This window comes from Hetaerina americana, unplaced genomic scaffold (assembly GCF_022747635.1).
Source record: "Hetaerina americana unplaced genomic scaffold, ioHetAmer1.1.p SCAF_63, whole genome shotgun sequence".
Taxonomy (NCBI): Eukaryota; Metazoa; Arthropoda; class Insecta; order Odonata; family Calopterygidae; genus Hetaerina; species Hetaerina americana.
In genome coordinates, this window is record NW_027287239.1 from 574,712 (window position 1) to 589,342 (window position 14,631).

General features: G+C 38.2%; 1 protein-coding gene across 1 annotated transcript in view; it reads right to left on the reverse strand.

Moving 5' to 3' along the window:
- LOC139695781 (lutropin-choriogonadotropic hormone receptor-like) overlaps positions 1-14,631 on the reverse strand; it is a 484,244-nt gene that overhangs the window by 171,055 nt on the left and 298,558 nt on the right. The window contains exon 7 of the mRNA XM_071594568.1: positions 11,142-11,210. Within this exon, the coding sequence (XP_071450669.1) occupies positions 11,142-11,210 (69 nt within the window). The remainder of the gene's footprint in view (positions 1-11,141; positions 11,211-14,631) is intronic.

Sequence of the window (14,631 nt, forward strand, 5' to 3'; positions counted from 1 at the left end):
TTCTTCATGAAAGAACGTCAGACCCTTTCCCCGTTCTCTGACATTTTTATTGAGACCTGATGCAAACTGAACTCATTAGAACGCCTTCATATAACTAAGAAAAATGTTGAAGTATTCTTACCGTCCACATCTCTTTCTTTGAACATCTTTTATCAGGTCTATTTTCTCGGACAATGGACGCAGCGTCAGGGACCCCCGCTACCTGCTCGGTTGGGTCGCATTCCCTACCTGTGTCTTTGGGGGAGGAGACCGTTGTATGTTACATGTCCATGTGGTAGTGGAATTTCGCCTTCTTGTTTTTCAAATTCTAGCTTGCGCGTTATTGGATAAATTTCTTTTGCATCCTAAGCATTAGGTAGATAATAGTGTATGTATTGGCATGTGTGTAGAATGAAAGGATTTTTGCACGAGTGTTTACGCCACTGTGGGTAAAGGTTTGCATGTATGGGTTGATTTTGCATGTAGTTTTGTTCCCTTTTACAGGTGGTGACCTGACACCCCCCGCCACACTCCCTTGCGGCAGTTTGCGGGGTATTATGTGGATGTAGGGGAATTAAAAACGCATTATAGTTAACTGCATAACAGGGGTCACATGAGCCTTATAAATTTTCCTACTTTCTTTTTTCCCATGCATAAACGCAAACTCATCAAGAAGCGAAATCGCACATTTCGAGATTTCCTGAAACGCATTGCTTAAATTTATATGCAAAGTCAGATTCAATGATACGAAGAAATCAAAGCCTTACATGACTTTTTGCGAGAAGCTTAATTTAAATCACTCTCACCAAAAGAATTCCGTTTGGATTGCAGCCCAAAGTTTCAGGATAAAATAGCTAACACTGAATTACTGAATTCTTTAAGAATAAAAAATAATCTCGCCGTCTCTCAAGCGTCACGGGCCGATATGTTTGGCAAGCATCAGCATCAAGCACAATGTCATCATTCAGGACTTGCAATCGCAGATATACATACCAAAGTCCTTTGAATGAAATGTTTAGTCGTCAACGTAGACAAAAGCTAAAAATGTTCATCATTTTTAACCAGTCAATTCAGAACAGCAAAGAGAGCCCTTTTTACTTGTTTAGGGAAAGCATCCCATTATTGAAATGAAAAAAATACTCCCATAGATTTCCTTCGTTCGTTTTTCCATCGACGCCAGTCAAACTTAAACTTTATTTATTATATCCTACCAGATCACCCAATCACAAGAATAAAAAAACAACAAATTTCGATCCATGTAGAGTCCTACAGAAATAGGCAACTCCACAGCGAGTTCGGTATTTCGAATATTTACATTTGTCTCAACCAGAAAACCCTCAGTTTTCACTGTTAACCAGTAAAATTAAATCCAAATCTCTACGCCATTTCCTTTAACACAAATGACGTCAATGACAAATATAAGTTAAAATCCGGTCACCTATGGAAAATGTATGCATAACATTTGACCCATTTATTCTATTTCCTTAAACCAACTCCCGGAGGTTGATCATCTTGCCTCAGAGATCGATTTACATGCACAATTAATCGACGTAAAGCCATCAATACCAACATAGTATTCATGCACAAACTAATAATGCACACGCCCAAAATAAAAGTTCACCAAAAACCGCGCCAATACATTGAGGCAACCAATACCCATTACTACGTGCTAATAAATACTTGAAAACCCTAATTCACAATGCCATTCTTGAGAGACGACCAGTTAAGAATTGCTGAGCAGGGCAAATAATTGAAAGCCTGAAACTATGATGATGAGATCATTATTTGAAAAAGGAAACACTCTAAATATCCTCTCATGTATTTTTCATTGTATAATATGTTTTTTCTCATGGTGGTGCTATCATTGGACCATAATTTTTCTACGAAAATGTATTGTAGAGCACCCAAGCAGGAGTCCAGTTGAGTTCATCTATTTTCATCAAATGCAATTGTACTTATTGAAACATTTCATGGTATTTTCTGGAATGGTGCTTTAATAATACATGAAAATGTCGCTATACGATATGGCTCTATTGGTGGAAAGTAGTCTTAACCAAACCTCCACTGGTGGCGCAGATCAAGCCGATTGATACATGATAAACTGCCGCAGGCGACAGCAACACTCAGTGAATCGGCTTCGTAATTGGAATGTGGGAGGGTATGAGAGGCGATAGTCTCTGACAATGACTCAGGTATGCATTCACAAGAATGTCTTGATGGCATTTCTTTCGGCAAATTGCTCCAGAGGTAAAGCAATTCCCAGATTAGATGTCCGGATGGGGTCTTTTGGATGACGAACATCCGCCAAACTGAAATAAGTTAAGGAGCTTCACAGAATTAAATCGATTGATTTGATACTGAATCTCATTTTTAGCCAGATAGCTATAGGTAACACAATATTCCTCTGTAGAGTCATATGTGGCCACTGGTATTGCGACTTTCCTCCCAGTGATTCGCGGTACTGTCAATAATCACTTCATTCAAAACTAAACCTACATAATTTCCTGTAAACTGTTGTGGTAATGAGTTGTAGTGAGAGATTCCACAACATTCATATGCATATAGTAAAGCGAAGGGTTTTGGTTGCACAAGTTGTATGAAAGGCGAAAAATATTCATATTAGCGAATGGGAAAATGATGGGTGTCATATGAAGTGTTCTCACGAATCACCATGAAGGAAAGAAACATGCGAAAAGGTGACAAAACGTCCATTATGTCATCTATAAATATTTTATTAAGTTGAAAATTTAAAAAAACGAGCAAAAAGAGGGAATATAAAAAAAATATTGACACCCTTCGAGAGCAAGTAACGGGCAATAGAATGCAGGGTTCGTCCGGAAAATAAGTGTACTGACTCCTGGGCTGGGCGCGCCGCTCCAGGCGCGCCCAACACCGCTCTGACGGGCTGCGATTGGAGGGGGGTATGTTGGCAATCGACGCTGAAAAAGGCAGTCGGCTCTGAGCTGTGGTGTAGCGAGGAGCTCTGTTAACGCGAACCTCCACGCTCGACCCACGTCACGGAACGCGTTTTTGGAGCAGCGTTATTCCATCAAATTTGCGGTAAAGCTTGGGAAATCGTCTACCGAAACTGTCGGTATGATTAACCAGGCTTACGGGGAGTCAGCCATGTCCAGAAACATGATCTTTCGGTGGCACAAGATGTTCGTGGAGGGCAGAGAAGAGGTCGACGACGAGTCTTCGAGAGGTTCCCGATGATGCCTTCGCGGGAGCGTTCCAGGAATGGGAACGCCGCTGGAACAAGTGTATCGACTCACAAGGGTCCTATTTTGAGGAATATTAGCTTAAGATATGTAAAAGTGTAATAAATTTTTTTTCCTGAGCTCAGTACACTTATTTTCCGGAAGAACTCTGTAGGTACCGTAGATATCCGTACCTACAAAAACGAACAAATAAAATCTATTAATTCTCTTCTATCTAAGGGTACTATTAATGCCTAATTGATTTAGTCCGTATTTGTTTCTTTCTCCTACCGATCTCGAAAAAATGACATATTAAACCTTTCCATTTTACTATCCATCTCTATGACCTGATTTTGGAAAGTCTTGTCATTCATAGTAAAATAAGGCCTTAAAAATTTGCCAGAAGTCCTCAAAACATTTATCTGAAATTGACGTGAGAGATTAAACCTATAAAAAATTTCAATTTAATCATAAATATCGCCATAATTTATTTAACACTTTTGTAACACTGATCTGTTTGCTTTCATTGCTTCAAACGCCTCTCGCTGCCCTAAATTATACACGTTTGAATTCCCTTTTGAGCGTACATCGAAGGATGCCAAATAAGTACTGGGAATGAGACTCACAATAGAGAATGAGCCGAATCATCACATTTCACCAATGGTCTCTTCATGTCAACTAATGTTCGGAAATCTTCGCCGTAAATGTTTACCCAAAGGTACAGTACGAGTATAAATAGTTTGTATAAAAAGTACCGGAAGATATATTTTTCTGACGTGACTGTACGTCACACACTGCGCTTGCATCGCGCAGGCTCGCTCGTGGGGGTCTCACTTTCAAGCACGCGCCAAGCGCCAATCGCCTTCGATTGCTCGTGCAGTATAGATCGTGTTTTTAGTGGACCCCTGTCGAGTGACCCGGTGTAGGCACGATATTCATCGAACGATTGAACAGAGGATCGAGATGGTGCGGTGGCTACCGTACTGTAACCCAGAGGGCCCGGGTTCAAATCCCGGCGGTGTTGAATATTTTTCAGAGGTATCTCGATCCCTACTTGAGGTACTTTGTGGAGGGCATACTGAGTGAGTACGTCCGTCGGATGGGACGTTAAGCTGCGGACCCCTTGGCGCCTTTCGTAAAAAGTAGGCTAATGCCGACGAGGCCGGGTTTTTCTCCACCCTTCAACCCTTTCCTGTCAATCCCCTATGGCGCAAATGACCTCAGCTGTCGGTCGCCTCCCCTAAATACTACTACTACGATTGAACAACGGTAGGCCATCAATTTTGTCCTCCATTAAGGGGCACCATGAGTCCCTTAGTGCCGTCACAGAGCTTGTACGTGTACCCTTAAGGACCTTCCGAAATCCACCCACCGGAGAACTTTAGAGTCGTGGAAAAACCACTTGCAAACGTGTGCCGACGCTCACGGGATGTACGTTGAAGAATTTTGAGGCATTAAAACAATATTTGAAATAAATATATCTTTCAGAAACTTTTTATAGATACCTTGGATTTCATATTAATGATTAGGGTTTGATTAATGCTGTCAAAGATTGGTAGGAACTATTGCCTTTCGAAAAAATCATATCTATACATTTAAAAAGAAGTCAAAATTTCTATGCATAAAGGCGCACTTGTCGAAAGGCCTGTCGACATCTAGGAATACGTAAGTTACATCATATCCAACCGACACCGTAAAATCAGGTAAAATAGGAATGTGTATGTTATTGCATATTTGGGCCATTTTCACTGTATTTTTTGTTAACACATACTTGCTATTGAAGTGTCCCATAGCAGTTAAAGTTATGTGTTCTGAGGCGTTGCAAGAAATAGAATTTAAGAGATAGGTCTATAGTCATTGGATTTTTCTTTATCGTCGCACTTAAAATAGGAATTACACTGACTGCTCTACAATTGTTAGTTACCTTGTGAGCTACTAATATCTTTTTACATACTCTTTTCAAATAAAGAATTGCTTTTCACGCTAGATTTGTTTTAAAAAGCATGCATTTGAGCGGAGCATTGACGTTAATTAGGGCAAAGTGATTACAACCAACACATTATTCCACGGCACGATGCCATTTCATGTATTGGCTCCTTGTATTGACGAGGTTCTTCTGCGGTAGTTTTCTTTTTCCATTATTAAAATACGCCTTGAACGAAGTTAGCTTTAACTTAATTAGATTTTAATTTTTGATCTTTCCCGTTTTTTCGTGAACGGACGAAAAGAAATTCCCCCACATCTCCTTCATACGCATCAAGAATAATGCAGTATTTTTGTTAAAGTATTATCCTAAAATTTTAATTTTTAACTCAATCAGCGTTTTTCGAAAGTCTCTTTGGACCAACGACTTGGGCTTTTTCAAGTTTGCCAATAACAAGTTTAGTTAACTCTTCAGAAAACTTTAACGATTATTTTTCAATTTTTCATGAAAAATCTTTGATACCTTTAGAATTTATGCTGTTCGATGTTATACCACGTAGGTTCTGTAGTAGTTTAATTTTCAATATTTTCATTATAGATTGAATTTTCAATCGCCTGAATAATGTAATTAAGAAATACTTTCTATGTTTCCTTAACATTGCGCGGTTAATTCTTTGAATTTTGGAAATAGGTGTATTACCGAAAACTTCCTGCTATCATAATCGCCCTAATATTCCTTATACCAATTTTTTGCAGGGAGTCACTGGTAATATGCTGAAGAAAGATTTTGGGATTTCTTAGCTTTTCTCGCCTGATTAGATTATATTGTGCGCTCCAATTATAGTATATTAATAAGATTATAATTACCACCAAAATTCACATTATGGCCAATGCTTTTTGATATACATCTTATTCTCGGTTTCTTTAGCTAGCAGCTTCGTTAATACGTTGTTGTATTTGATGGCTCATAATAGGAAAAGTAATTTAATTTTGACAACTGCCCTTCCATGGAACAATAAACACATTTTACTTCAATACCTGGTACTCTGCAAGGCAATTGACTTGTAGTTTTTGAAAGATATAAACATCGTCTTCCTTTTTGATCAGCCTTTTTTTACGTAAGTTGAAAGATTTCGGGAATATTCGGTGGTCGTAATTTCAATGGATTGACAATTCGCCGTACCAGAGACGATATTATTGGAATCTCAATGCGGTACTGAAATTCATCTACGCTATTTTTTTAAATCTTGCCGTTGACTATTATTACCGAAGTAACCTCTTTACCGATCATATATCCACTTTTTTCCTATTTTCTGAGATCAGTTACGCTCTTCTCATCGTTCATATGTGTTGTATTTTAATAGTTCTTAGACGTGATGGCTTCCGTGGCACAAAACTTAAAGACGTGAAAACATTTTATTTATTCGCGCATTCATAACGACGATGATAACTTGCGCTCGTCTTAAAGACCCATGAAAGGAAGCCGATCGGAGTGAGAAAACCGACGAAGAAGGGAAATAAAATGGCCTGGAGCAGACGGATTTTGAAAGCATGCACAGAGAGCAATAAACTCCGAAGGCGACCAGCGGAGGACAGGATCTGATATTGCGTCGAAGGAAGAGTGACGGCGGCGAGAGTGAATTAATGCCGGAGACAGAAATACGAAGATCGTAAATATTTAGTAAGGTATGCATTGCATTTTTACCACCGTTTTATGAAGTGATAATGTAAAAAAAATTGGTGACCGAGATAAAAACAATGGAAAAGTCTCTGTGATTTGCATCAAAGAAAATTCATGGCTAACCAAATACTTATCAAGAAGGTAAAGAGATGCTCGCATGAATTGAGACGTCGAATTTATAATTTAAAGAAGAAAATATACTGGAAAAAGATGAACAAGGAAAATGGAACAGAACGAAAACAATGATAAAACCTCTGAAGAGAATGATAAAAGAGGAGGCGTTAGAACAATTCTAGATTGAGGGAGCGAACTCCAGAAGATCATTGATAACGATAATGAGTAAAGACTTTGAATCGGTGAACTTGGTATGAATCAGTACAATATTAATTATAACTCATGTACAGAGTACTCTTTCCAATAGATGTGAGGAATATAGCCCAAAAAAATTGGGGAATATAGAAGTGCAGTGCAAACGGAGAGCAATGAAATATATGGACGGAGAGAGAATCAACTGAAGAAGTAAAACGGTGTGTGAGTGAAGAGAGAATCGTTTTGAGGACACTACCCAGGAGAAGAGGGAGGTGACTTTACACATACTGTGGCGGGAAAGCTTACTGAAGATCGTGATTAAAGGAAAGATAGTAAAGCTACCAAGGAACCGAGCAATACGATAACATCAGGTTGAGATAAAAAAGCTGACCCATTCACATGGCAGGGAAAACAGAGAGAATCAAAGAATGAAGCATTGAAAAACCAGGCCACTATAAAGAGAAGTCCCAAAGGAAAGGAAGGAAAAAATGAAAACAGAATAAAGTTGTTAATTCAAAGGGAAATTAAATTTTATGAAATAATAAAAAGAAAAGAGTGGAAATACAAAGTGCGAAGAATACATCCAGGATCATTACCGAGAGTAAAAACCTGAAACATTCAGCAGATCAAGATGAAAGCTATGACGAAGACAAGAAGACAAGGCTGAGATATTGTATCGTATATCACTATGTCCACACTCGTACATAGTTAGTGATGAAAGTTTTAAATAAATACGAAACAGTAATGTAACCAAATATGGGTAAAATTACAACGCATGTAATACAAAATTAGAACGCTTGCAATAATTGTAAACCATTCCGTCATAGGTTAGAAATGAGAGTGGACCTGAAGGAGTTGAATTGAAGTTGAATTCAGGTGTAACTTGGGCCGGAAACACTATGGAGAATATTCAAAATAAAACGAACAACAAAATTATACGTAGAGGTCAATTAGAAAAATATATTGACATTTATTTTAGCATTGCATGCATAGGTGTGTGTATTCCACATATTTAAGGTAGCAGGAAAAATAAGAGTAAAACCCCTTGTGATTGAAATCTGTGGGTCTTTGTAATGTGTTTGATAAGTAGGTGTAAGGTAGGTGTAAGTAAGTATTCAAATTATAGGTAAAATTATTGTTGGTTTAAAATATTAACAACTGAAATACTGAAATTTAATTTGACAAACATCGAATTAGCAAACTGCAAAATGACAAGTATTCAGCTAGATTCGTATGCACGGCCACACAAATAAATTTCAGCTTTTCATTAACCGAGGAAATTGAAAAAGAAAATCGAATGGGAGTCAAGGGAATTAAAGAAAATAGAAAAGAGCATAGGATTCTCCAAACATGCATGTTACGTTGCAGAGAGAATGGCAAAAATATGTTGAAAAAATTTATCAAGTATCTAAGAAAAGTCAATCTAGGGCAAAAATATGACGCCGCTGATTGAAAATAAGTTAAATTAGTGTTCCGCAAGGAGGCGAAAGGGATAAAATTTGCAGGGGTAAGGGGAGCCAAGAAGAAGATATTGCAAAGAGAGCTTATCTGTCTCTGGAGAAACGTAATGAATGGGATAGAAATTACGAACATCAGAATAACTCCGAGTGACGCATAGCACGGATTAGTTCGGCATTTCATTATTTGTCATGAAGAGGAAGGTGCCACGGCCACGGAAAATTTTACTGTCAAGGAAGCAGACAAATAAATATTAATCAATACATGAAAAAAATTGGGACATACTCATATGAACACCAATGTTATCGTTGAAAAGCTAATGAATGAATGATGTAATTCTCATTCTAAAATTGAAAAAACATAACTTTTTCCTTTGAATTTAATTATTTAAATTTCTCATTGGCCTTAAAAATATAAATACATAAATCAGCTCCTGTTAATCAAAAATTCTACCAGGAAAACGAATTGTAAGCAGCATTTCTTTGCTTTCAGAATATTTCGAATAAAATTATTTTTGTGCTTAAAAATATAGCATCAGAAATTTCAATACTTTACCTTGGACTTTAGGGGCACTCAGAAGCGAGTAAAGCTAATAAATCTTCTCTGCATACAAATATGCCTTTGGTCACGTTTATTAAAGTGTTTGCTTTTAAGCAATAGAGTTGTCTAAGGACTAGAGATGAGTGGGGGAAGTTCACTGGAAACTTACACCACCGTAAAATCAGGAAGGCCGTGAATTGTAAAATCAATTTCTCCCAGCCATTTTTTCTCCCGGATTTTCTTATTTTTTTCATATTTTAACACTCTAAATTTTAGTCTCTGTAATCTTAAACATCCCTTTTCTTAGTTTACGTCTCAATTAATGTGTTATGTTACTCTTTCTGATCTACGCAGCTAACCACGTCCACTTCTTCATATCCAGAATTTCAAGCTCTTCTCCTCCCTTACCAGAGTATCGTAGCCATGCAAACTTGCAGTCAACGTGAACCATTTCAATATTATTTGAAAATGCTTAGAAGACTTGCCATCCTTCGCGAACGAGTATGCACTAAGATTAAATTTAAGAAAATAATAATAAAAAAGACGCGTATGCTAAACACACTCCTATACTTAGCCATGGGTAGCAGTAGCCATGGGGTAAAGCGTTGCACAACTGACCAGAGGGCCCGAGTTCGATTCCCGGGCAAAGTTCTTTGAGCACCCTCAGCTATGTGATTTCTCGGGTACCAGATCCTCTTAGGAAACCGTAACCGGCAGAGGGAACGGAACTGGCCCCGTAAGAAACTGCCCCCCCAACCTGATGGTTGAATATCGTACGCCTTCGGGCTTAGTAATAGGTGAACTCTACCGTCTCTTACCAAACTGACCGCGATTGATTGTTTTGATTATTGTTATATTCAGCCATTCATTCTTTAGTCTATTAAATCGAGCGATTTCTTGAAATTGATCGGATGATCTCTACCACTTAATGTTACTTTCTCATTACCGATATATAATGATAACATTCATGTCCACCATTTTGTCCTCATTCATTCTTAGGTTTGTTTTATCCTACTATTTTGTATTCAAGGAATTTAAATCTCCAGCCCGAACCCTCTCTTCTTCATTATAACTTCGAAACTGTTTGAACGATGGGCCTACTAGGCTCGAAAGAAGCGATTTGTTTGAAATATTTACAATATTGAACAGGCGTTTCAAACATGTATACGAAAGTTGCAAGTTTGAATCTTGTCCCTTCGAATGCTGCAATTTTCTTTACGATCATTATTACAGATTCGCCATTTCTCTGTATTCATGCAACATTGTAATGTAAACATGTGCGCGTATAATTATATATACATACAGACACACACACACACGCACACACGCACGCACGCACGCACGCACGCGCGCACGCGCACACGCGCACACACACACACACACGCACACACGCACACACGCACACACGCACACACGCACACATGCACACACGCACACACGCACACACGCACACACGCACACACGCACACACGCACACACGCACACACGCGCACACGCGCACACGCGCACACGCGCACACGCGCACACGCACGCACGCACGCACGCACGCGCACACGCGCACACGCGCACACGCGCACACGCACACACGCACACGCACACACACACATGTATATATATGTATATATATGTATATATATATATATATATATACATATATATAACATAAATAAATATATATTTAACCCTGAATTACCTTTGATCTGGCCATTTGACTTCTCATTCAGCAGTTATGGACGACATATCTAGAAACAACTGTTTCTGAAATTTTTATATTATCATGAATATGCCAGAGGTAGAGTAGTACATGTTTATCATAAACAGTAAAAACAGTTTTAAAATTCTGAGTCTTACATTACTTTCTAACGGCATTCATGAACGCATGGTTACTGCATCAAATTAAGTCGTCGCGAGTTCCACGAACATATTACAGATGGTACTCGGGGATAGACATTGATCAATTGACTAATTCTTGAACGTTGACTGAATAAGAAACATATAAATATGAAGGAAAACCAATGGATTTTCTTTTGAATGGAAATGTTTTTACTCACAGTTTGGCGATTTCGGAGTTATTGAAAGCGAAGTCCTCCACTTCCGCTATCAGGTTGTAGTTGAGCAGACTGGAAGAGAAAGAGTAGGAAAAGGCTTAAAAATATTTTTGATGAGCACTCACGTATAAGGAAGTAGTTGAAATAGAAAAATCACAATTCCGAGAAAGGTCCTTGTTTTATTTATTGTGCCTTCGGAAAAAATTAAACATCGGTTTGATTCATAGGCCATTGTTTTTAACATTTTATTGTTTTCATACCTGAAAAACGGAAAAATATTCTGATTGAGAAAATATCAATAAGTCATATAACAGGCCAATTAAATGTTTTCAGTTAATAAAATATAGATCAATCGATAGGAACTGAAATAGTTTTAGGGGGTATCAATTGCGAAAGATGCATGTTGGTCTACTTTTGTTGATGCTAAATAATCCGTAAGCAGTAATTTTCTAGCTTGTCAGAAGATATATTTTTTATATATTCCATGAGCTAAGGTAATGTGTGCAAGTGTGAATAGAAAATGGTGATTTGGGATGGACAGCGAAAGGAAGGTGATCCAGATAGGGGTGTGCCTCTTATTACGGGTTAATTTCTATATCAATGCGGAGCAAATAGTAAGTTAGGCTTGTTAAGGGTTGAAGGCAGGAATGAGAGATGGCGGGGAGCTCATCAAAAAATGATTATTTATATATATTAAATCCAAGGTGGAAAAGGGCGATGGAGATCTTTTGACTTGATGGGCCGATGCTCTAACCACTTAAGCTATCGAGGAAACGTAATTTACACTGAAATCTGCGGTGTCTTTTTGCAACCAAGTGGCCAAATTCTTTGGCCAAGAGATGGCGTCAGAGAACTGTTTCACTCACTAAAGGAGAAATAGATGACACACAATGACAGTGTGTAAGCAATCATGCAACGTCGTAAAGGATACGAACGGTGCGTTTCGTGGCACGCATAGCCAGAAGAAAGAGACGAGCCTCATTGGCCAAATACAAATTCAAACATGAAAAACCCACCATACAGTGAACAAATATTCATTCACATGGAAATAGATAAAAGGAAAAATGGATAGTAATCTATATAAAGGACGAACACAATAGAGGTGGGGAAGGCGGAATCGAGCAGATCACAAGTGTAAAAACTTGCAATTTGGCAGATATATATATGCATAAATATATTCAATCAGTAAAGTTTTCGACACGGGAGAATGTAACCCTCAGTTATCATTCCAGGGTCATGTATTCCGAAGAAGAACCTTCCTTGATGAGGGAGGCTTACACGTGAGATTAGGCATTTCCATATCGCAGCTATGGCTGAATAATTGACTCTCTCAAGGTCGACCATTCATCCACCTCCACGTCCGTCTTAAGGTTGGCTTAAAAGGATAGGTTTAATTGCTCTCACCTCGGCGATATCAGATGAGCGGGGGCTTCTGTGGGGAAAGCAATAGCTCTGCATTTGCATGGGTTGGCTGTGGCGGGTGAATACAGGGGACAAATACGACACAATTGAGAGAGGGTCGCTGCGTATATTCGCGATCATCCACCACCACGTTGTCACTTCCGCTTTGGTTGGTGGCTCATAATACCGAGGTTTAACACGAGGTGAATGCGATATGCACTATTTTGTATACAAAATACATCATGATCAATAGCAAAAATCTGTATTTTAAAGCAATATAATTACTCGGTCGTACTGATATATCAGCTTAGAGAAGGAAAATTTTGCTTAAAATATTTATCTGTGCGCAATCTAAAACGTCGAATAATACCTATGAAATGAGGAGTAAAATGTATGGAGAAATATAAGGAGGTATGGCTTTCCATCAAAGTTTATTATGTACGCGTGTTTGCTAATACAAAGACATTAATTTTGTATGCGGCCTCTTTACGCTATGAACGCTAACATGCGCGGTATTATCTAGCATAGGCGCAACGCCTCACCCTAAACATGATGACTCGCCCTACCTTCTAATTAGATGGACCTGAATCAGGTTTCAAATGAAAACACAAATTGCTTCTCACAGAGTGATAATGATACGGTTGAGACATGATTAAAGCCCTCATGTTCCCACAAATTGTGAACCATTCGATAGGCAGGAGAGTGAAAAAATAGTCTCAAGGTAGATTAAAATATACCTACTAATAGTAAAGATTAAGTTACGGTGTCAGTATTTAAATAAACTTGAACAAAAGAGCAGTCCACACGAAATGTTTGCACATAATTTTAATAGCTTGTTTATAATTTCTTTCTCTGATTTTATACTGAGATTGACCTCAAATGTACGGTTTTGTATTCTCAACTCGACCATTCGTCTTGGGTTTACAAAATCAACGTAAAATCTGCTAATTTTTACGTAATCTGCTGTAATTTTATGTTCATTTTCCATGATATTTAAGTGATAATCGGTAACTTATGCAAACATTGACTGAAGGTCAGAACATTGAGATGCCTGCACTCTAGTCCGGAATATTCCTGTAATTCGGCTGTACTTGCACTATAAGGCTATTGCGCGGACCCTGGACTGTGGGCAATATACTCTTGGTTAACCGAAATCTTGGTTAACACGAAGAAAGAGGAATATCCAGTACGACGGGTTCAGGAAAAAGGTCACCGATTGAATAAAACAATATTCTTGATTGAAAATATGAATAGCGAAACCGATGCATACAAAAGACGGCTTATTAGTTGTTCTAAATACGTATCAAATGCCAATGCTAAGTGAACATTCAGATTGTTGCAAATAAAACCTTGACAGATTATGAATAACTGATCGTTACATTTTTCCACTTGCTATCAAGTGGAAAAGTGCTTCGATCAGTTATTCATTTTGTTCGACTTTCACCACATCACGCCTGAAGCTACTCAATTTATTCTTGAAGGGCTACTTAAATATTTATACCACTTTGGTAAAATAAAAGTCACTCTCACGAAAAGAAAGAAGTGGATGGCCAGGGCATGTATTCAAATCAGAAACAATCGGAACTGAAAATATGAAATTAACATATATTTACCAGGGGTTTTCAACCTGAGTGCTAGTATCATTAATGCATTCGTCCTTGCAAATAGTAATGAAAAGGATGGTGGATAATTTTCAGGTTTTAGGCTTCGTTTCCTTAATATTTTGTAGACAAAAAACATGCCAAATGTATCCAGTATAGTCATGTAAATAGACTGGCATCATCGCATATATATTCCTTTTATTTTACAAGTGCGATTTGAAAAGTAAGGTCTCCAAAATTTTTTCATGGAAAATAAAATTTATTCTCAACTTTGCGAAAATTGTTAGAAAGGTTGAGCATTTAGCTATTTTTCTACATAGTCGCCTTGACGATCAATCCCTTTTTGTATCCTTGTAAGCAGCTTTTTAATACAGGCGTCGTACCTTTCTCCCGCCGCGTCGCGAAGCCAATTGACGACTGCTTCGCCGATATAAATTCATCGCCATTAAGTGGAAGTGTACAGTGAGAAGTGTATGGACATCAAAACGTGC